We start from the raw sequence: 24,752 nt of genomic DNA, 5'->3' as shown, positions 1-24,752 counted from the left end.
TCTTTCAACGTCTGTAGATGTCTGTTACGCTCCTCCTCGTCTGAGCAGATCCTGTGTATACGGAGCGCTTGCCCATAGGGGATGGCTTCTTTAATGTGTTAAGGGTCGAAGCTGGAGAAGTGGAGCATCATGAGGTTATCCGTGCGTTTGCGGTAAAGCAAAGTGCTGAGGTGACCGTCCTTGATGGAGACGAGTGTGTCCAAGAATGCAACTGATTTTGGAGAGTAGTGGACTACTCTCCAAAATCAGTTGCATTCTTGGATACACTCGTCTCCATCAAGGACGGTCACCTCAGCACTTCGCTTTACCGCAAACCCACGGATAACCTCATGATGCTCCACTTCTCCAGCTTCCACCCTAAACACATTAAAGAAGCCATCCCCTATGGACAAGCGCTCCGTATACACAGGATCTGCTTAGATGAGGAGGAGCGTAACAGACATCTACAGACGTTGAAAGATGCCCTCGTACGAACCGGGTATGGCACTCGACTCATCGATCGACAGTTCCAACGTGCCACAGCGAAAAACCGGACCGACCTCCTCAGAAGACAAACATGGGACACAACCGACAGAATACCCTTCGTCGTCCAGTACTTCCCCGGAGCGGAGAAACTACGTCATCTTCTTCACAGCCTTCAACACGTCATTGATGACGATGAACATCTTGCCAAGGTCATCCCCACACCCCCACTACCTGCCTTCAAACAACCGCGCAACCTCAAACGAACCATTGTTTGCAGCAAACTACCCAGTCTTCAGACCAGTGACCACGACACCACACAACACTGTCATGGTAATCTCTGCAAGACGTGCCAGATCATCGACATGGATACCACTATTAAACGTGAGAACACCAACCACCCACCAGGTACGCGGTACATACTCGTGCGACTCGGCCAACGTTGTCTACCTCATACGCTGCAGGAAAGGATGTCCCGAAGTGTGGTACATTGGCGAGACCATGCAGACGCTGCGACAACGAATGAACGGACATCGCGCAACAATCACCAGGCAGGAATGTTCCCTTCCAGTCGGGGAACACTTCAGCAGTCAAGGGCATTCAGCCTCTGTTCTCCGGGTAAGCGTTCTCCAAGGCGGCCTTCAGGACCCGCGACAACGCAGGATCGCCGAGCAGAAACTTATAGCCAAGTTCCGCGCACATGAGTGCGGCCTCAACCGGGACCTGGGATTCATGTCACATTACATTCATCCCCCACCATCTGGCCTGCGAAATCCTACCAACTGTCCTGGCTTGAGACAATTCACACCTCTTTAACCTGGGGTTACCCCATCTCTGGATCTGTAAAGATTTAATCACCTGCTAATGCTCGCATTCCAAACATTGTCTGGCATCTTAGAATTTGTCTATATATGTGTTTCTGGAACAGACCTCTTCATTCGCCTGAGGAAGGAGCAGCGCTCCGAAAGCTAGTGACATCGAAACAAACCTGTTGGACTTTAACCTGGTGTTGTAAGTACTTTATTTATTAACCCACGCTTCTTAAAAACTGTTTCAACTTCTCTGGCCACCTTCAGAGGATTATGCACTTGTACTCCGAGTTCCCTCTGCTCCTGTACTCACCCCAAAGTCGTCCCATTGAGCCTGTATTGATATTAAGAAGGAGGATGTGCTGGAAATTGTTTAAAGTTTCAGGATTGATAAGTCGCCTGGGCCTAACGGGATATACCCAAGATTAGTACGGAAACTAGGGTGGAGATTATTGCACCAGTGGCGATGATCTTTGTACCCTCACTCTCCATTGGAGTAGTACCGGATGATTGGAGGGAGGCGAATGTGGTTCCCATGTTCAAAAAAGGGAATGGGGAAATCCCAGGGAATTACAGACCAGTCAGTCTTACGTCTGTGGTGACTAAATTACTGGAAAGGATCCAGAGAGAGAAGTTATGATTATTCAGAAAAACATAGTTTGATTAAAGATAGGCAGCATGGCTTTGTGAAGCGAATGTCATGCCTCACAAGCCTCCTTAAATTCTTTGAGGATGTGACGAGACACATTGATGATGATCGGGCCGTGGATGTAGTATATATGGATTTCAGTAAGGTTTTGATCAGGTTCCCCGTGGTAGACTCATTCAGAAAGTAAGGGGGCATGGGATGCAGGGAAATTTGGCTGTCTGGATACAGAATTGGCTGACCGAAAGAAGTCAGCGAGTGGTAGTGGATGGAATGTATTCCCCCTGGAGATCAGTGACAAGTGGTGCACTGCAAGGATCTGTTCTGGGACCTCTGCTCTTTGTGATTTTTTAAAATGACTTGGATGAGGGAGTGGAAGGGTGGGTTAGTAAGTGTACCGATGACACAGAGGTTGGTGGAGTTGTAGATAGTGTCGAGGGCTGTTGCAGGTTACAAAAGGACATTTACAGGATGCAGAGCTGGGCTAAGAAGTGGAAGATGGAGTTCTACCTTGATAAATGAGAAGTGATTCATTTTGGAAGGTCGAATCTTCATGCTGAATACAGGGTTAAAGGCAGAATTCTTGGAAATGTGGAGGAACAGAGGGATCTTGGGGTCCACGTACATAGATCCCTCAAAGTTTTTACCCAGGTTGATAGGGTTGTTAAGACGGCGTGTTTGTGTTGGCTTTCATTCACAGAGGGATTGCATCATTAGGGATATTTTTAAATTTATTTTTAATTTTTATAAATTTATAGTACCCAATTCATTTTTTCCAATTAAGGGGCAATTTAGCATGTTCAACCCACCTATCTTACACATCTTTGGGTTGTGGGGGCGAAACCCACGCAAACACGGGCAGGATGACCGACACGGACAGTGACCCAGAGCCGGGATAGAACATGGGACCGCGGCGCCGTGAAACTGCAGTGCTATCACTGAGCCACCGTGCTGCCCTATCATTAGAGACATTTATGTGACTCTGGGACAGGCACATGGTCAGCAGTAAATTGAAGCGCTGTAGGTCAGGTTGATCATAGATTAGGATACATGGTCGGCACAACCTTGTGGGCGAAGGGCCTGTCCTGTGCTGTACTGTTCTATCCTCCATATTCTTTGTTCTATATTGTCTCCGCATGTTTTGACTGCCAAAAAGCATTACCTCATATTTCACTGCATTGATAAAAGGGTTGCATTTGTGACTGAAACCCTTTTACCAGCTGTGTGCCACAGGGATCTCTGCTGGGACCATTGCTGTTTTTGTATTTACATAAACGACTTGGATGTGAAAGTAGAAGGTATAATTAGTAAGTTTGCAGTTGACACGGACATTGGAAATATTCTGGATAGTGAGAAGGAAAGTCTTGGTCCTCAGAATCATATTGATCAGCTCGTAGTCGGGTACAGCCATAACAGTTGGAATTTACTCTGGACCAGTGTGAGCTGATGATTTTTGCGAAGGCTAATAAGGATAGGATATACCCAATTGTAATACGGTAAGTCCATAGGTAGTATTGAGGAACAGGGGATCTCTGGTTGACAAGTCGATGGCTCCCTGGACATGGCAGCACAGGTAGATAGAGTAGTGAAGAATACACGCTGAACTTTGCCTTCATTACCTGGAACATTGAATAAAGGAGCAGGGAGTTATTGGTACAAATTTAGTACATTGCTTTGACAACAGATGGAATATTGTGTGTAGTTCTGATCGGTACACCATCGGAAGGACGTGGTTACACTGGAGAGGGTGCAGAGGAAATTCACAAGGATGCTGCCTTGGGTAGAACGTTTCAACTATGAAAACAGTCTGGATAGGCTTTATTTGGTTTCTCTGTAACAGAGGAGGATGAGGGAAGGATCTGATAGAGATATTCAGAGGCAGAGATAGGGGGAATCGTGATAATTTTTTCCAAGGGAATCCCAAAGGGGATATGTTTCAGACGAGGAATGAATTGTTCGGAGGGGAGTTGATAATAAACATTATTTCACCCAAAGTGTCGTTGGAATATGAGTAAAAGCAAGTTTTCAGAATAATCTGGACAAGCACTGAAATCGCCAAGCTGTAGCTTGTGAACCATGTGCTGGTTTATAACATTAGTATTGAATGATATTTCATGCACTGAGAACCCGGGTTCGAACCAGGCCCCTGTTTCACTGTCTAAGTGGAGTTTGCACATTCTCCCCGTGTTTGCGTGGGTTTCGCCCCCACAACACAAAGTTCCAGAGCCGGGATCGAACCTGGGACTGAGGCGCCATGAGATAGCTGGGCTAACACACTGCCCCACCGTGCTGCCCATGTATGTAAGACCTCGTAAGGCCGGCAAATTATCTTCCCTTAAGTCTATAAGTGAGTCCGCTGCGTTTTTCGTGGTCATCATTCGGTGTTAATTGAATTGAAATCTTACTATCTGCTGGGTGGAATTCGAACACTAGTCCGTAGCGCATTACCCTGGGGCTCGAGGTTACTCATCCAGTAACCATACCACTGTGAGAGCTGCTTGGCTGGACGAGAATGTTTGCTTAATTGAAAACAAGGCATCCAAGGCATTTGTTTTTTTCGGTAATTGGTAATTAAATTTAATTCGTGCGCTATTTTAAAGTAAAATTACATATTTAGTCATGTAATTAAAAGCTGCTCGTTTTGATTGGGTGTAAGTTAATTGCGCTTCTGAATTAGGAGTCAGCTGTGTCCCTCTGTACTGAAGCTGGTTAACTGCCCAACTGGATTGATTCAGTTATCAAAATCCTTGTTTCGGGCACGCTGTGAGGCGGAGGGCAGCTTCAGAGTTGCTTTCCTGAACTGTCAGTGCAGCTTGGATAAACCACAGTGTGTTGGGGTTGAGTGAAAACAGTGTTGATTCAAACAGGAGAAGATAAAGCTAAAATGTTATAGACGGCGCATTGGTACAGTGGTTGGCACTGCTGCCCCACAGCGCCAGGGGCCCGGGTCCATTTCGGGTCTCGGCTGACTGTCTGTGTGGAATTTGCATTTCCCCCCCGTGTCTGCGTGGGTTTCCTCCTAGTGCCCCGATTTCCTCCGACAGTGCAATGATGTGCAGATTAGGTGGATTGGCCATCTTTAATTTCCCTTAGGATCCAAAAGTTTTGGTGGTGTTAGCGGGTGATCGTAATAAGGTGGGACTGTTTCAGAGGGTCGGTGCAGACTCGATGTTCCAAAAGGCCACCCACTGAACTGTATGGAGTCGAAGATGAAAACTACTGAGTGCGGAGTTCAGGCTCAGTCCGAGCTTCAGAAACGCCGATTCAGAGCTGGTCTGAAGATTCGGGGTAAGATTGGGTTGGGAACTTGTTACCAGATGCGCTGCTTCTAGTTAGTAAAGTCGCATTTGTGAAATGACTGCAGAGTACTCCAGAACAAGAACAGCCGGTGAGGTGGGGGCAGAGGCCAATGAGATTTCCCTATCCAGAAAGTGAGATGCGGTAATGCAGGTCGCTGATTGGTGACTTTCATTTCAGGTGTGAGTTTCTTCCACTTACCTCTATTCTCTTTAGAATAAGATCCCCTGTGTAAGCAGTACTCTGAATTTAATGGAATCTAAGAAGTATTTTAAAGGATCTTGAAAGAGAACTCAGCGTTGTGAAATGATCCTTCTGAAATATGTCGGAAATCAGAGACATTTCACGTGTTTCTGATCACTGGAACTGTGTCCAACTGCAGCTCCTGATTATCCGCATTGCATGACGGGAGCTGCACATGAACGAACTATTGAGCACCCGTGGTGATGATGACGTTGTGGATATCACTTTTAGCAAGCATGCCGCAACACAAGTCATGGTTGCCCAGGCGGAGAAGCAGTGGCAGACCGTCAGGTGGAGTGGTAGCCGGAGGCAGGTAGTGCACGGGTTACACGCATGTGGTCATCCCCATCTCAGACAACTATATCGTCTTAGATAGTATTGGGATAGGAGGCCTTTCAGGCTAAATAATCAATCGCTGTGTTAGTGGCCGCGCGGGTGCACAGCGGAGGAGAAAAATATTGGGAGATCGTCACTCATCGCGGACTCGATTGTAAAGGAAGCCGGATTGCGTTTCTGTGGCCAGAAACAGGCCCTATAATTGTTTATTTCCTTTTTTGTGCCTTGAGAGCAGTGTGATGTGGGAGGAGATTAGCCAGTGGCCGTGGTGCATGTCGTTACCACTGACATGGGCAGACAAAGGGATGAGATCCTGCAGCAGGAATTTAGGGAGTACTGCACGTGGAATGAATCGCATTGACATTTGTGATGCTGAAGACCTCCAGAGGAGACCGAGATGGATCATCCACTCGGCACTTCTTGCTGCAGATTGTTGTGACTGTCTCAGCCTTGTCTTTTGCATATCTGTCCCGGGCAGCTTCATCATTAACGACATGGATATTTGCTGCGTTGGGAGTCAAGGGAGAAGATTGCGGGGGCCCATTCAGAGATATTTATGTATTTGCTGACCGCAGGTGAATTGCCAGATGGAGGATCGCTAATGTGGCACCTTCATTCAAAAAGCGCGGCAGTGATATACCACGTATTTACAGGGCTGTACGTTATTGGTACGGAAATATTGTGGTTGGGGGGGGGGGGGGGGATCCTGTGGCACAGGAGTAATCAACGCTTGGACAGAAAACGATTTATCAGGGATAGTCAGCGCGGATTGGTGGTGGAACATCCTGTCCAACTAATTTCATTTAGTTGTATGAAAAGGTAAATAAATATATTGTTGAGGGTAGTTGACGTGGTTAACATGAACATAAATGAGTGATTTGAGAAGAACCCACTGGGAAAATTGCCCCAAAGGTTTAAAGCCATTGGATTCAAGCTGGAAAAATGTATTCAATGTTTTGTTGTTAACAGGAGGCAAAGGGTGATGGTAGAGTTGATTTGGTGATTGGAAACCTGTCACCATCAGTGTACGACAGGGATCGGTGCTGCGACCCTTGATGTGTATATTCAAGAAATTAAGTATATGCCGAAGGTATACAGAATACAGATGACACGGAATTTGGTGGTGATGATAGTGAAGAGGATAGCCATGCGACAGACTGATATTGATCACCTGGAGAGTTTGGCAGGGCAAAGACAGATGCAATTTAATCCTGAGAAGTGTGAGGCGATGCATTTTGGGAGTTCGATTAGGGGTATTATCTGCAAAATGATTGACAGATCCCGAGGGAGTATTGAAGAAAGAAAAGACTTTGCTCTACGAGTCCATGAATACCTGGAGGTGGAGGAACAGGTAAACAGGGTGGTGAAGAAGGCATACGGAATGCTTGCCTTCATTATCTGATGCTTAGGATATAGGAACAGGGAAGCTTTGGTCAAACTTTATACATCAATTGTCATGCCACAGAAGGAATGTTGTGCGCAGTTCTGATCACCACAGCATCGGAAGGAACTTGTTGCACTGGAGGCTGTGCAGAGGAGATTCCCCAGGTTGTTGCCAGCGATGGAACGTTTCAGCTCTGAGGAAAGACTGTGTTTGTTTTCATCGCAGTAGCGGGTGCTGAGGGGAGAACTGAGAGATGTGCAAACAATTTAGAGAGATAGATAGGATAGATGGTCCGAATCTTTACCACATTGAAGACGTGTCAAAGCTAAGGGGGTAAAATATTAACGGGAGGAATAAGTGGTGTATGGGGACCTGCAGAAACTTTATTTTATACCCAGAGTGTGGTGGAAATGTCGGATCGCGCTGACAGAGAGGGTGGTGTGCACAGGTACACTTGCAACATTTAAGTAGCATTCGAACTAACACTTAAATCGCAGAGGCATAGTAGGCTGTGCACCAAGAGTTGTTAAATGGAATTAGTACAGATTGGGGCTTGATCGGCATAGACAACGTGGGGCGAATTGCCTGTTTCTGTGTTATGCGACTCGCGACTCGATGATCACTCTGCCAGCGACTTCCCAATTACTTCATCAAAACAGATCATTTATTTATCTAATTTCCAGGAAACGTTGTCTTAATCTTCCTTGCACTGCCAAGGGAAAGGGAGATGTTCAATTTACTAGTCCTAACTTATGTCCCTCATTCCTGGAAGCATTTGAGTCAATGACCTCCAAATCACTTTCCAAGACCTGGCCATCATGTATAGAGTTTCATGCTCAGAATTGGATACAAGATGTTACTATTATTTTATGAAGCTTTTGCATAAGTTCCATGTTGCCATAAGAAACATCGAAAATAGGAGAAGGGGTGGCCATTCAGCCTTCGAGCCTGCTCCGCCATTTATTATAATCATGGTTGATCATCCAACTCAATGGACTAATTCTGCTCCCCCCCCCCTTCCCCACCCCACGCACCCGCATGTTCTCCAATCTCCCTCACCCGAAGTCATATATCTAACTGGTTTTGAAAACATACAATGCTTTGGTCTCAACTGGCTTCCAGTGGTAACGAATTCCACCGACTCTCCACTTCTGAGGGGATAGATTTCTCCTTATCTCTGTACAAATTGTCTACCCGTATCCTCGGACTGTGACCCATCGTTCTGGACACCCCCACCATCGGGAACATCCTTCCTGCAATCACCCTGTCTCGCCCTATTGGAATGTTATAGGTTTCCAGGAGATCCCCCTCGTTCTTCAGAACTCCAGCGAATGAAATCCAACCGATGCAGTCTGTTCTCATTCGTTAGTCCCGCCATCCAATGAATCAGTCTGGTAAGCTTTCGATGTACTCCCTCGAGAGCAAAGACTCTGTTCTCAGATAAGGAGACAAAAACTGCAAATAATATTCCAGTTGCTAATTCAGCAAGTCCCTGTACAATTGCAGCCAGGCACACCTGATCCTGTCCCCGAATCCTCCTGCAAGAATATAATTTCCCTTCTTTACCACGTGCTGTATCTTCCTGCTGGTCTTGAGTGACTGGTGTGCAAGGGCACTCGGGTCTCATTGTACATTACCCTCTCCTAATTTATGAACATTCATATAACAGTATCCCCTCTTGTTTTTCTGAACAAAGTGGATGCAAATGCGTTCATCAAAATGATGCTGCACCTACCATTAATTTGCTCACTTATTCAATTGTCCAAATCACAGCGGAGGATCTCTGCAACCTGCAGGAAGTTCACCCTCCCACTGAACTTGGTGTCATCTGCAAATTTGGCGATATTATTTGTTCGATTTCATTTGTCCCTTTTCTGTGTAATGAACATATCTTGATTGAGTGATTGATTGTCACATGTACCAAAGTACAGTGAAACTAGTTTTCTGCGACCAAGAGAACGTACACAGTACATAGTGGACAAAAAGTATAATCAACTAAGTACATCCACATGTAGTACATCGACAAATAGTGATTGGTAAAAGTACGGAACAAGGGCCAAACAAAGCAAACACATGAGCAAGTGCAGCATAGGGCGTCGTGAATAGTGTTCTTACAGGGAACAGATCAGTTCGAGGGAGAGTTGTTGAGGAGTTTAGTAGCTGTGGGGAAGAAGCTGCACGTATATCTGGATGTGCGGGTATTCAGACTTCTGTATCCTGCCTGGTGAAAGGGTCTGGAAGAAGGCAATGGCTGGGTGGGAGGGGTCTCGGATAATGCTGTCTGAATTCATGAGGCAGCGGGAGGTGTAGACAGAATCAATGTGGGGGTGGCAAGCTTGTGTGATGCGTTGGGCTGATTTCACCACACTCTGCAGTTTCTTGCGATCTTGGGCCGAACAGTTGCCATACCAAGCTGTTATGCAACCGGATAGGATGCTTTCTATGGCACATTTGCAGAAGTTTGTGAGATTTGAGGGAGACATGACGACTTTTTTTAGCCTCGGCAGGAACAAGATATGAATTGGGCTTTCTTGACTTTTGCGTCAAAGTGAAGGAACCTGGACAGACTGCTGGTGATGGTGATGGCCAGGTATTGAAGCTGCCGACCGTATTCACTTCGGAGCTATTGATGTGGCAAATTGTACTGCACTGTACTTTGGTGCATGCCTTCAGTACAAGTACAAGTCTGTAGGAATATCCGCAGGTCCTCTAACCTCTACAGTGTCCAATTCCTTTTGCCGTTTCTTGAGATCACGACTGCTGTTTTGAATTAGCTGAGGACCGGCACACACCATCCGAAAGAACAACCGAGACCCACACTCCGACACTACCCCAGTAACCCCACCTAACCTCTCGGACATTAAGGGCAGTTTGTCACTGCCATTCCATCTAACCTGCATATATTTGTATTGTGCACCCGGGGGAAACCCATGCAGACACGGGTGGAATGTGCAAACTACACAGTGACAATCGCCCAAGGCCGACATTGAACCTGGGTCCCAGATGCTGTGAGACACCGGTGATAACCAGTGTGCCACCGTGCCCCAAATCAAAACGCTGGGACTCTGGAGCACAACCCATTGACAGTACTACGGCCCCACTGCCTCCCTGACTGATCAGTCCTTCACATTCTATAGCATCCTGTTATCTCTGTCTCCTTTTCAATTAGGTAATTCGACTAAAGTTCTGAATATTAATAACCTGATTCAGTGTTGAATATGTAATGACCGTCACTATTTCTTTCTGTCCAACTGCAGGTCTGAATAAACCACGTTTCTCAGTGGATTCCTATGTTATTGCTGACGGTGAAAGTGTCACGTTTAACTGCTCCAGCTCCCAGGACAGTCCTGGGATTGCATTTTACTTATACAGACAAGGACAATCGAATTCTGTCAACGTTAAATCTCCTGCTGCAGGAATGCATTCTGTCACCTTCACCATCAATAAAATCGATCACTCCAAAATAGGATATTATACCTGTCGGTATGAAGCGGAGGTGAACAGAACCCGGCTATGCTCGACCCCCAGTGACCCTTTGAGCATCAGTGTAAGAGGTGAGTGATATGCACAGTCAATATATCCACCTGATTATGGATAATGTGTTCCTGTTTTAATTCAGACATGAGATGTTATCTCGTTAAACTAACCGGTGCACTTCGCAATTCAAGCTGACATGAAAATAGGAACACAGTGCTCTGTTGTTAAATCTTGGCACAGACTACACCGAGAATCAAATGTGTACATGATCTAATATCTGGCAGCAATAAATCATCTGCCTCCTGGTTGGCACAGGTTAGCTGTGTCATGGGGAAGTCCACGCTTCAAAGCCAAAAATCAAGATATTTCCAAATGTAAACTGAGAGTTCTGCTGCATAATACCAGCAGATGCATTGAGACAAGATCCACATCCCAGCACCTTGCCAACTCCATTCCTGATTGGCTGCCGTTGAAGGATCATTTTTACGGAGCACCATTCTGAGGGCGGAGGATAGACAGACTGGGGTAAATTATCCAAATTGGAGAAAGACGGAAATACTGTTTGTAATGTGCCACAAGTTTAGAAATGGTTACAATTCGTACATGGAGAGCGGAGCATGTTGTTAGAGACATTCCTTTTGATTTCCCTTTGCCCCATTTATTTTATGTAATTTTCTTTGTTCCGTGGACTCATAATGTTTTATTTATTTTCTATAAATTTAGAGTACCCAATTCATTTTTTCCAATTAAGGAGCAATTTAGCGTGGCCAATCCAACTACTCTGCACAGCTTTGGGTTGTGGGGGCGAAACCCACGCACATACAGGAACAATGTGCAAACTCCACACAGACAGTGACCCAGAGCTGGGATCGAACCTGGGACCACAGCGCTGTGAGGCTGCGTGCTACTCACTGCGCTACCGTGCTGCCCCCGTGGACCATGATGTATAGAATCAGTGGACTCAAGCTGAAGCAACCTGATCGTCAGGCCTGTTTGACACAGCTTTTGTATTTTGGAGATGGAAATAGAAACTCCTCGGTGGTGGGTAAATCTATTGGTTTTAAACAAAAGGGCAACTTAGCGTGGCAAATCCACGGACCCTGCACATTTTTGGCCTTTCGTATTAAGACTCCCACAAACACGGGGCAAATGAGCGAACTCCTCACGGAGACTGACCCGGGGTATCTCTGGAACCAAGGTCCTTGGCGCTACTATTGCGCTACATGTGTCCCGGGCGCCGGGTGAATATTAAGATCTGCATTGGTGGAAGTTGGTTCGATTGGTCTGTTGGCAACCTATGGGTTGTCCAGCGACAGTCTTCTCTCTGACAAGAGTCACTGATTAGTTCTAGCGGAATGTTTCTGAGAGAGCTGAACAAAAGTGCTGTAAACACTGGTGGGAAACGTTTCAGTGAAAATTAAATCCGTGCCAAAGGAAGTCGACACCATTTCGAAAGCGCATTGCTAAAGACCCTTCATCATTTTGATTTATGTGTCCGGTATGGTAATAAACACAGCCTAATCTTTCAGAACCATAATCTGCCCTGGTTTATAGAAATATGTAAAACTCAGATGCAAGATGGCTCCTTTAGAATTCATTGATGGTACGTTTCAATATTAAATTTTCCCATATTCCTGACAAGGACCAGATTATGGTGGATAGATTCTCAATTATTTACAGTTGGTAAGTGGCAGATAGAAGAATTCCGGCAACACAAGTAGAGGGAAAGGATAGATAAATGGATGTGCGCTTTGTTTTTTGCGTTACCTTGCTTGGTTTGAAACGTCCTTCAAATAAAGTTTCATTCCTTCAGGTGGGATGGGGGACGGGACGGGGAAAGTTATGTTAGATTCTGTCCTTTTCAGATCCTGATGCTACCATTTATTTTATTATTTTGTTCCGTGGACCCATAATTAAAATGTGCCTGAAGAAAAGCCTGTTCATCATGCCAGTGCTTACCACGTTTTCTACTTCGGAGAGACACCGAGACTATCATAAGAACCAACTTGGGAGGACGTCATTTCGTGTGGCTGCCCGTCAGTCTGTGGGCTGGCGAGTAATACGGTTCTGCCTGGCAACAGTCAGTGACTGGTTCATGTGCGATTCTTCTGAGATGCTAGGCAGAAGATTCGACCTTGAAAGGGGGAGGAGCTCTTTTTCTCTCGCTCCTTGCTGAATTAGAAAAACTAGTCTGTTGTTCAAAAACCAGTGAGCACCTGACATATCATTACTCCTAATTTAAAATGATGTTGATTCAAAAAGAAAGTAGACAACATTCGCCGAAAATATCCTTTCAAGCCCAGAAGGAACAAGTATCAAAACGAAATCTTGAACTCTTGAAAGACGTGAACTGAAAGCAGGCGCAATGCTTTAGAGATCCTTTCACGATGTTATTTTATTTTACTGTGTTCTCACTCCACAACTCTTTTCCTCAATGTTGTCTGCCGCCGTGAGTGTGTGTCTGAGTGTGACTACGTGTGTGTGTCTGTGTGTGAGCCCGTGTATGTCTGTGTGTGTCTGTGTCTGAGTGAGTGAGTGTGTCTCAGTGTGTGGTAGGGGGGGCTATTTGGAAAGTGGGGGCTGAGTTGAGAAAAGTGGCAGTTATATTTTTGTCATTGTACTTACAGTACTGTTAAAATACATTGTTGGTATTAAACTTATAAACCTGATGACTTCAATGTATTGGGCTAAGTCAAGGTCGTCAGGTGTTTTGAAAGTACACTTAATTTCCCTCCTGTCACGTCACTCGGTCACGTGGGTTGGCATGGACAGCGCAGGCGCCCAGTGGAGTTTGAGAATGTTAACAGGTGATTGAATGGAATTGCTCAGTATCATGAAGGATTCTTTTAGGATAAGTATACACCGCAGGGCAAGAGTTATAGCTGGGGGAAGGGCAATTATGATGCCATTAGACGTGACTTGGGGGGGGGGGGGGGATAAGGTGGAGAAGTAGACTGCAAGTGTTGGGCACACTGGATAAGTGGGGCTTGTTCAAGGATCAGCTACTGCGTGTTCTTGATAAGTATGTGCCGGTCAGTCAGGGAGGAAGGCGTTGAGCGAGGGAACGGTGGTTTACACAAGGAATTGGAATCTCTTGTTAAGAAGAAGAAGGAGGCCTATGTGAAGATGAGGTGTGAAGTTTCGGTTGGGGCGATGGATAGTTACAAGGTAGCGAGGAAGGATCTAAAGAGAGAGCTAAGACGAACAAGGAGGGGACATGAGAAGTATTTGGCAGGAAGGATCAAGGAAAACCCAAAAGCTTTCTATAGGTATGTCAGGAATAAGCGAATGACTAGGGAAATAGTAGGACCAGTCAAGGACAGGGATGGGAAATTGTGTGTGGAGTCTGAAGAGATAGGCGAGATACTAAATGAATATTTTTCGTCAGTATTCCCTCAGGAAAAATATAATGTTGTGGAGGAGAATGCTGAGCCCCAGGCTAATAGAATAGATGGCATTGAGGTACGTAGGGAAGAGGTGTTGGCAATTCTGGACAGGCTGAAAATAGATAAGTCCCCGGGACCTGATGGGATTTATCCTAGGATTCTCTGGGAGGCCAGGGAAGAGATTGCTGGACCTTTGGCTTTGATTTTTATGTCATCATTGGCTACAGGAATAGTGCCAGTGGACTGGACGACAGCAAATGTGGTCCCTTTGTTCAAAAAGGGGAGCAGAGACAACCCCGGCAACTATAGGCCGGTGAGCCTCACTTCTGTAGTGGGTAAAGTCTTGGAGGGGATTATAAGAGACAAGATTTATAATCATCTAGATAGGAATAATATGATCAGGGATAGTCAGCATGGCTTTGTGAAGGGTAGGTCATGCCTCACAAACCTTATTGAGTTCTTTGAGAAGGTGACTGAACAGGTAGATGAGGGTAGAGCAGTTGATGTGTTGTATATGGATTTCAGCAAAGCGTTTGATAAGGTTCCCCACGGTAGGCTATTGCAGAAAATACGGAGGCTGGGGATTGAGGGTGATTTAGAGATGTGGATGAGAAATTGGCTAGCTGAAAGAAGACAGGGGGTGGTGGTTGATGGGAAATGTTCAGAATGGAGTACAGTCACAAGTGGAGTACCACAAGGATCTGTTCTGGGGCCGTTGCTGTTTGTCATTTTTATCAATGACCTAGAGGAAGGCGCAGAAGGGTGGGTGAGTAAATTTGCAGACGATACTAAAGTCGGTGGTGTTGTCGATAGTGTGGAAGGATGTAGCAGGTTACAGAGGGATATAGATAAGCTGCAGAGCTGGGCTGAGAGGTGGCAAATGGAGTTTAATGTAGAGAAGTGTGAGGTGATTCACTTTGGAAGGAATAACAGGAATGCGGAATATTTGGCTAATGGTAAAGTTCTTGAAAGTGTGGATGAGCAGAGGGATCTAGGTGTCCATGTACATAGATCCCTGAAAGTTGCCACCCAGGTTGATAGGGTTGTGAAGAAGGCCTATGGAGTGTTGGCCTTTATTGGTATAGGGATTGAGTTCCGGAGTCGGGAGGTCATGTTGCAGCTGTACAGAACTCTGATACGGCCGCATTTGGAGTATTGCGTACAGTTCTGGTCACCGCATTATAGGAAGGACGTGGAGGCTTTGGAGCGGGTGCAGAGGAGATTTACCAGAATGTTGCCTGGTATGGAGGGAAAATCTTATGAGGAAAGGCTGATGGACTTGAGGTTGTTTTAGTTGGAGAGAAGAAGGTTAAGAGGAGACTTAATAGAGGCATACAAAATGATCAGGGGGTTGGATAGGGTGGACAGTGAGAGCCTTCTCCCGCGGATGGAAATGGCTGGCACGAGGGGACATAACTTTAAACTGAGGGATAATAGATATAGGACAGAGGTCAGAGGTAGGTTCTTTACGCAAAGAGTAGTGAGGCCGTGGAATGCCCTACCTGCTACAGTAGTGAACTCGCCAACATTGAGGGCATTTAAAAGTTTATTGGATAAACATATGGATGATAATGGCATAGTGTAGGTTAGATGGCTTTTGTTTCGGTGCAACATAGTGGGCCGAAGGGCCTGTACTGCGCTGTATTGTTCTATGTTCTATGTTCTATGTTTATTGGATAGGTAAGGAATGCATCAATTGCCTGGGACAAGCGGTGGCGCAGTGGCGTGTTCACTCGACTAGTAATCGAGAAACACATGACAAATTTCTGGAGTCATGGATTCCGATCATGCGACGAGAGCTGTTAGAAATTCAGTTCAACTAAAATCTAAAATATTTAATGGAAATGTTAAAACACATCCCGTTCACTACTGGCCTATGACGCACTAAAATGGTCATTCATTTTCTCCTCATAATCTTTTAGTTTCCAGTTCAATCCCAATCCGTTTCAGTCTCGCTGCATTGATCGTGTTAGGGATCGTGATTATTCTGGGACTAGAGTTTATTCCGATCAAGAGAAAGCCAGTTCCTGCAGGTATGTTTGAAAACCTACCGGATAGATTGATCAATTCATGTTGGATATAATAGTAACATACCAATGCAAACTGCTACTCACAGAGTAAGTATTAAGTCTTCGTTATTGAATGCTGTCAATTTAAATAAGGCCGTATAGAGTCTGAAACAATCAGACAATATGTTCTCAGTCATTGTCAAAAAAGAGATGTGAAATACATATATTTGTTAAAGTATATGTACACTGAATGTACATATATAATTATAGTTCTTTGTTTACATGCATATACTTTCTTGTTATTGAGAAAACCAGTTGAAATTGCTACTCGTGACAGATATCTGAACATTTACACATCAGTCACATTTCCACTAAGTAGATATGTACGTAGTTCCCTTTAACATTTAACCACAATACCATCTGAAATTCGGCAGCTGCTGGATTTACATTTATTCAAAACACACTGTTGAACTCGGGATGAACATCTCACCTAAACCAGGAATATCAAGATGGTGAGGTTAACTGAAATGATCACTATGTCTCAAATACAAAGAGTTACATCAAATCCAGCCAGCAACATGTAGCGATGGAATTCAACCGTGAATGGAAAAAGATAGTTATTGAATTATATTGAATTATCCAGCAGAGGGCAGTAGAGCGGAGCTGCTGATTGGCTGTTGCGGGGGTAATTTGCATACTTCCGTGTGCTCACCCTTACTTGAAGGTAGTTTGTGGAGGAGTTGTTGTCAAGTGACACTTAAACCCGGAACACTTCTTCAGTGTTTCCGTCCCTACCCCCTCCTCTAACCAAAAACAAAACAACCGCTGTAAAGAACACGAGGAAGGCTCGAGGGCAGGTAGAAGTCGAAAGAAGTTGAACCGTGACGTCACAGCCTGCAGGTAAGGGACTGGCTGGTGACTGGTAAGTAGCTTTTCTTTTATTTTCCCTCAGGTGTTATCTTGTGGGGCGCAGAGGTTGCCGAGTGAGTGCTTGCTGAGAAGGGGAGTGAATAACAGGTAAGCTCTTTCTTTCTTTTTCTTTTTTTTATCTAGAGGGGATGGCAGGGAACGTAGTGCAATGTTCCTTCTGCAGAATGTTTGAGGTGAGGGACGCCGTCAGTGCCCCTGCTGATTTCATCTGTGGGAAGTGCACCCGTATCCAGCTCCTCAGAAACCGCGTTAGGGAACTGGAGCTGGAGCTGGATGAACTTCGGATCATTCGGGAGGCAGAGGTGGTCATAGAAAGAAGCTTCAGGGATGTAGTTACTCCGAAAAATAAAGATAGATGGGTGACGGTGAAAGGGGCTGGGAGGAAGCAGTCAGTCTAGGGATCTCCTGTGCTCGTTCCCCTTAGTAACAAGTATATCGCTTTGGATACTGTTGGGGGTCGACGACTTACCAGGGGTAAGCCATGGGGTACAATTCTCTGGCTCAGAATCTGTCCCTGTTGCTCAGAAGGGAAGGGGGAGAGGAGTAGAGCATTAGTCATTGGAGACTCCATAGTTAGGGGGATTGATAGGAGATTCTGTGGGAACGAGAGAGACTCGCGGTTGGTGTGTTGCCTCCCAGGTGCCAGAGTGCGTGATGTCACGGATCGTGCATTCGGGATCCTTAAGGGGGAGGGGGAGCAGCCCCAAGTCGTGGTCCACATAGGTACCAACGGCATAGGTAGGAAAAGGGATAGGGATGTAAGGCAGGAATTCAGGGCGCTAGGGTGGAAACTTAGATCTAGGACAAACAGAGTTATTATCTCTGGGTTGTTACCCGTGCCACGTGATAGCGAGACGAGGAACAGGGAGAGAGAGGAGTTCAACGTGTGGCTACAGGGATGGTGCAGGAGGAAGTGTTTCAGGCTTCTGGATAATTGGGGCTGATTCTGGGGTCGGTGGGATCTCTACAAAAGGGATGGTCAACGCCTGGATCAGAGGGATACCAATATCCTGGGGGGAGGGGCGGATTTGCTAATGCTCTTCGGGAGGGTTTAAACTAGTTCAGCAAAGGCTTGGGAACCTGAATTGTAGCTCCAGTATATAGGAGGTAGAGAGTAGTGAGGTCATGAGTAAGGTTTCAAAGTTCCAGGTGTGTACCGGCAGGCAGGAATGTGGTTTAAAGTGTGTCTTCTTCAATGCCTGGAGCATCCGGAATTAGGTGGGTGAACCTGCGGCATGGGTTGGTACCTGGGATTTTGATAATGTGGCCATTTCGGAGACATGGATAGAGCAGGGACAGGAATGGCTGTTGCAGTTGCCGGGGTTTAGATATTTCATTAAGCTCAGGGAAGGTGGTAAAAGAGGGGGAGGGTTGACATTATTAGTCAAGGACAGTATTACGGTGGCAGAATGGAACTTTGATGATGACTCGTCCACTGAGGTAGTATGGGCTGAGGTTAGAAACGGGAAAGGAGAGGTCACTCTGTTAGGGGTTTTCTATAGGCCTCCGAAAAGTTCCAGAAATGTAGAGGAAAGGATTGCAAAGATGATTCTGGATAGGAGCGAAAGCAACAGGGTAGTTGTTATGGGGAACTTTAACTTTCCAAATATTGAATGGAAACGTCATAGTTCGAGTACTTTTGTTGTGTCTGTTTTTGTCCAATGTGTGCAGGAGTGTTTCCTGACACAGTATGTAGAGAGACCAAAGAGAGGCGAGGCAATATAGGATTTGGAAAAACTGTTTAGCACAGGGCTAAATCGCTGGTTTTGAAAGCAGACCAAGGCAGGCCAGCAGCACGGTTCGATTCACGTAACAGCCTCCCCGAACAGGCGCCGGAATGTGGCGACTAGGTGCTTTTCACAGTAACTTCACTGGGGCTGTTTAGCACAGGTCTAAATAGACCAAGGCAAGCCAGCAGCACGGTTCAATTGCCGTACGAGCCTCCCCGAACAGGCGCCGGAATGTGGCGACTAGGGGCTTTCCACAGTAACTTCATTTGAAGCCTGCTTGTGACAATAAGCGATTTTCATTTCATTTCATTCATTTCATTTTAATTTGGTACTGGGTAATGAACCAGGACAGATTTTAGATTTGGAGGTAGGTGAGCACTTTGGTAATAGTGACCACAAATCCATTACGTTTACTTTAGAGATGGAAAGGGATAGGTATATACCGCAGGGCAAGATTTATATCTGGGGGAAAGGCAATTCTGATGCGATGAGGCAAGACCTAGGATGCATCGGATGGAGAGGAAAACTGCAGGGGATGGACACAATGGAAATGTGGAGCTTGTTCAAGGAACAGCTACTGCGTGTCCTTGATAAGTATGTACCTGTCAAGCAGAGAGGAAGTAGTCGAGCAAGGGAACCGTGGTTTACGAAAGCAGTCGAAACACTTGTCAAGAGGAAGACGGAGGCTTATGTAAAGATGAGACATTAAGGTTCAGTTAGGGCGCTCGAGAGTTACAAGATAGCTAGGAAGGACCTAAAGAGAGAGCTAAGAAGAGCCAGGAGGTGACATGAGAAGTCTTTGGCAGGTAGGGTCAAGAATAACCCTAAAGCTTTCTATAGATATGTCAGGAATAAACGAATGACTAGGGTAAGAGCAGGGCCAGTCAAGGACAGTAGTGGCAAGTTGTGCTTGGAGTCCGAGGAGATAGGAGAGGTGCTAAATGAATATTTTTCGTCAGTATTCACACAGGCAAAAGACAATGTTGTCGAGGAGAATACCGAGATTCAGGCAACTGGACTAGAAGGGCTTGAGGTTCATAAGGAGTAGGTGTTAGCAATTTTGGAATGTGTGAAAATAGATACGTCCCCTGGGCCGGACGAGATTTAGCCTCGGATTCTCTCCGAAGCTAGGGAGGAAATTGCTGAGCCTTTGGCTTTGATCTTGAAGTCATCTTTGTCGACATGAATAGTGCCAGAAGACTGGAGGATAGCAAATGTTGTCCCGTTGTTCAAGAAGGGGAGTATAGACAACCCCGGTAACTATAGACCAGTGAGACTTACTTCTGTTGTGGGCAACATATTGGAACTTTATAAGAGATGGGATGTATAATCATCTGGAAAGGAATAATTTGAGTAGAGATAGTCAACACAGTTTTGTGAAGGGTAGGTCGTGCCTCACAAACGTTATTGAGTTCTTTGAGAAGGTGACCATCAGGTGGATGAAGGTAAAGCAGTTGATGTGGTGTCTATGGATTTCAGAAAAGCGTTTGATAAGGTTCCCTACAGTAGGCGACTGCAGAAAATACGGAGGCATGGGATTCAGGGCGATTTAGCAGTTTGGATCAGAAATTGGCTCGCTGGAAAAAGACAAAGGTGGTGGTTGATGGGAAATGTTCAGACTTGAGTCCAGTTACTAGTGGTGTACCACAAGGATCTGTTTTGGGGCCACTGCTGTTTGTCATTTTTATAAATGATCTGGAGGAGGGCGTAGAAGGATGGGTGAGTAAATTTGCAGATGATAACTAAAGTCGGTGGAGTTGTGGACAGTGCGGAAGGATGTTACACGTTACAGAGGGACTGAGATGAGCTGCAGCGCTGGGCTGAGAGGTGGCAAATGGAGTTTAATGCAGAAAAGTGTGAGGTGATTCATTTTGGAAGGATTAACAGGAAGACAGAGTACTGGGATAATGGTAAGATTCTTGGCAGTGTGGATGAGCAGAGAGATCTCGGTGTCCTTGTACATAGATCCCTGAAAGTTTCCACCCAGGTTGAGAGGGTTGTTAAGAAGGCTTACGGTGTGTTAGCTTTTATTGGTAGAGGGATTGAGTTTCGGAGACATGAGGTCATGTTGCAGCTGTAGAAAACTCTGGTGCGGCCGGATTTGGAGTATTGCATACAATTCTGGTCGCCGCATTATAAGAACGATGTGGAAGCATTGGAAAGGGTCAGAGGAGATTTATCAGAATGTTGCCTGGTCTGGAGGAAAGATCTATGAGGAAAGGCTGAGGGACTTGAGGCTGTTTTCGTTAGAGAGAAGAATGTTAAGAGGTGACTTAATTGAGGCACACTAGATGTTCAGAGGATTGGATAGGGTGGACAGTGAGTCTTTTTCCTCGGATTGTGATGTCTAGCACGAGGTGACATAGCTTTAAATTGAGGGGAGATAGATATAAGACAGATGTCAGAGGTATGTTCTTTACTCAGAGAGTAGTAAGGGTGTGGAATGCCCTGTCTGCAACAGTAGTGGACTCGCCAACACTAAGGGCATTCAAATGGTGACTGGATAGTCATCGGGACGATAATGGATTAGTGTCGATGGGCTTTAGAGTGATTTCACAGGTCGGTGCAACATCGAGGGCCGAAGGGCCTGTATTGCGCTGTAATGTTCAATGTTCCATGTTCTATAAAGTGAAGGAGGGGTATCAATTTTACGCACGAGAGTTTCCACATAAATTCAGAGGCAGGTAAGTTGATTGTAGAAATTTCTTGCTGTGGTCTATAATTGTTTAGTTGGTTAGTTAATATATGTTGCTTCCAGATGCAGTAAAATTACGATATTGACAGGGATGAAATTGTAGAATGTACTCTCAAAACGCGCTCTCGAGGCGACAACCGAGACGACGGCAGTCATATTATAATTAAAAAGGAACTGAACAGGTGAGAAATTGCCACAGCTAATCGTCACACAGGGTCCTTGCTGAAAGACATGGAAGCAGACGATTGTTTTTCACAATGGCGGCATTGCGCATCGGGAAGATTGTTGACCATTAATGTGTGCCTGTATAGGTTATTACGACGGGATGATATCAGAGATGTATTACTCACGATTATTCACCTTGTATTTGACAGGTGACGATGCTGATGCAGTTTATTGTGAAACAACAATGTGAAGCGACAATGAAGAGATCACAATGTGAAAAAACTCTATTAAATATGTCACACAAGTCTGGGACTTTTAACCATAGTTAAGTTTGTTATTGCTCAAAAATGCAGCAAAGGATGTAATTCAGGTTCGCCAATTACCAGTACGATGTCTCTGACTGATATATCTCCGCATGTGTGTTTACGTTTCAATGGGTCAGTGTGGGCGAAAATGTGTGCGTTTATTTGTGTATATGTGTGCAACTTTATGTGCATACGAACGAATTTAAATATAATATAATTATAACGGAATTACATATATGAGGTAAACAATTAATTTCCAATAGAAAATGTTGAAATGAAAAAATAAATATACAAATAAACAACATACATTTTTTTTTAAATTCAGTTCAATGTATTTTTGTTTTAGATCTTTTGTCCTGAAACACATTTAACCACTTCAGCAGACTGCTGAAGCTGATCCCTGGGGATATTTTCCATCATGGCACTTCTGATAAGGTTAGAATCCTCTTCAAGTGCATTGAAATGCATTCAAGAATCCTGTGCATTGTATGGCACATCGGAAAATTAGCAAGGAAATATTAACGAAACATCAGGTTCTGGGGCAACGTTTAGAGGATATGTGCGGGGGAATTATTTCAGAGGGCAGTTGATGCCTGAAACTCGCTGCTGGCGGACGCGGTGGAAGAAGGTACGGTAGTGACGTTTAAAGGGTGTTGACAAATACAGAATTGGATGCGAATTGAGGGATACGGACCCTGACAGATGAGAAGGTTTTCGGTTAGAATGCAAGAATGGTCGGCGCAAGCTTGCAGGGCCGATGGGTCTGTTCCTGTGCTGTATTTTTCTTTCTTTTTTGTTCCATGTACAAGGGAAACAATATATTTGGACATGACTTCTTAAAATGAATGGCCAAATAAACAAAGAAAGAACACAAGCAACATAGCATAATCAGGTAAATGGAAATTAAATGTTTTGCCCTCGTGTCCTGGAACACAAGTTCTACAAAAAGCTGAAGATTGTGACTTTGGGGACATTTTCCATTAAGGAAAGGAGACAATATCTCCAAGGAAACAGCATTTCCCACACCTCAGAAAGTTCACAAAGCGTTGTCGGAGACATCATTGTGTGTCAGAACAAAGAACAAAGAACAAAGTAACGGACAGCACAGGGACAGGAACTCCGGCCCTCCAAGCCTCTGCCGACCATGCTGCCCGTCTAAACTAAACAATTCTACACTTCCGGGGTCCGAATCCCTCTATTCGTCGTTCCAGTGAGAACGAGCCGAGTTTATTCAACCTCTCCTCATAGCGAATGCCCTCCATACCAGGAAACATCCTGGTAAGTCGCTTTTGCACCCTCTATACAGCCTCCTCTGGTAGCGTGGCAACCAGAATTGAAAACTATACTCCAGGTGTGGGCTAATTAAGGTTCTATACAGCTGCAACATGACTTGCCAATTCTTATATTCAATGTCCCGGCCAATGAAGGCAAGCATGCCGTATGCCTTCTTGACTACCTCCTCCACCCGTGTTTCCCCTTTCAGTGACCTGTGGACCTGTACACATAGATCTCTCTGACTTTCAATACTCTTGAGGGTTCTACCATTCACTGTATATTCCCAACCTGCATTGGACCTTCCAAAATGCATTACCTCACATTTGTCCAGATTAAACTGCATCTGCCATCTCTCCGCCCAAGTCTCCAAACAATCTAAATCCTGCTAAATCCTCTGACAGTCCTCATCGCTATCCGCAATTCCACCAACCTTTGTGCCGTCTGTAAACTTACTAATCAGGCCAGTTACATTTTCCACGAAATCATTTACATATACTAAGAACAGCAAAGGTCCCAGCACTGATCCCTGCGGAACAACACTAGTCACAGCCTTCCAATCAGAAAAGCACCCTTCCATTGCTATCCTCTGCCTTCTATGACCTGACCAGTTCTGTACCAATCAAACTTTAATTTGACACAACAAAAGTTAGCAGACAGAACACTCATGATTCCATTCTTAGCGTTTACTGCATGAACGTTATGTCCTATATTAAGTGAAAGCATACGACTAGTTTTAAAGAATGTCACAGGGCAAGTTATATTTTATTGCAAATTCATATAGTAATGTCACAGGTAGAAAAAATTGGAAAGCCCTTCGGCACTCATAGGGATTGAAGAATAATCATCTACAATTGAAATTTCAAAAAATACACCTTGAATGAGTCAATGACATAAGCATTAATAGTGTAAAAGAAAATAAATAAAAAATGAAAAGATTCAAAATACCGTCTTAATAAGTTGGAACATTCTGGAGCAGCAATTCTAATCTACATTTGGAGAGGCTACGTTTGATCCGTCATAGCCACCATGGTTTTCTCAGAGGGATGTCGAGCCTAAGGAATGTGATTGCATTTCTCGAGGAGTTGATCAGATGTAAAGGTTAGGGTAGTGAACATAAGAACATAAGAACATAAGAACTAGGAGCAGGAGTAGGCCATCTGGCCCCTCGAGCCTGCTCCGCCATTCAATGAGATCATGGCTGATCTATTGTGGACTCAGCTCCACTTTCCGGCCCGAACACCATAACCCTTAATCCCTTTATTCTTCAAAAAACTATCTATCTTTATCTTAAAAACATTTAATGAAGGAGTCTCTACTGCTTCACTGGGCAAGGAATTCCATAGATTCACAACCGTTTGGGTGAAGAAGTTCCTCCTAAACTCAGTCCTAAATCTACTTCCCCTTATTTTGAGGCTATGCCCCCCCCCCCCTAGTTCTGCATTCACCCGCCAGTGGAAACAACCTGCCCGCATCTATCCTATCGATTCCCTTCATAATTTTATATGTTTCTATAAGATCCCCCCCCCCCCTCATCCTTCTGAATTCCAACGAGTACAGTCCCAGTCTACTCAACCTCTCCTCGTAATCCAACCCCTTCAGCTCT

General features: G+C 45.1%; 1 protein-coding gene across 2 annotated transcripts in view; it reads left to right on the top strand.

Annotated features, from left to right (window-relative positions):
* LOC140399715 (platelet endothelial cell adhesion molecule-like) overlaps positions 1 to 22,194 on the top strand; it is a 177,827-nt gene extending 155,633 nt beyond the window's left edge. For both annotated transcript variants that reach the window (XM_072489240.1, XM_072489239.1), the window contains 3 exons: positions 10,435 to 10,731; positions 15,963 to 16,073; positions 21,779 to 22,194. In XM_072489240.1, the coding sequence (XP_072345341.1) occupies positions 10,435 to 10,731; positions 15,963 to 16,073; positions 21,779 to 21,819 (449 nt within the window). In that variant the 3' untranslated portion in view covers positions 21,820 to 22,194. The remainder of the gene's footprint in view (positions 1 to 10,434; positions 10,732 to 15,962; positions 16,074 to 21,778) is intronic.
* The last annotated feature ends 2,558 nt before the right edge of the window (positions 22,195 to 24,752 follow it).

This window comes from Scyliorhinus torazame, chromosome 23 (genome assembly GCF_047496885.1).
Source record: "Scyliorhinus torazame isolate Kashiwa2021f chromosome 23, sScyTor2.1, whole genome shotgun sequence".
In the NCBI taxonomy this organism is placed as follows: domain Eukaryota; kingdom Metazoa; phylum Chordata; class Chondrichthyes; order Carcharhiniformes; family Scyliorhinidae; genus Scyliorhinus; species Scyliorhinus torazame.
This window is presented reverse-complemented; position numbering and strand designations above follow the sequence as displayed.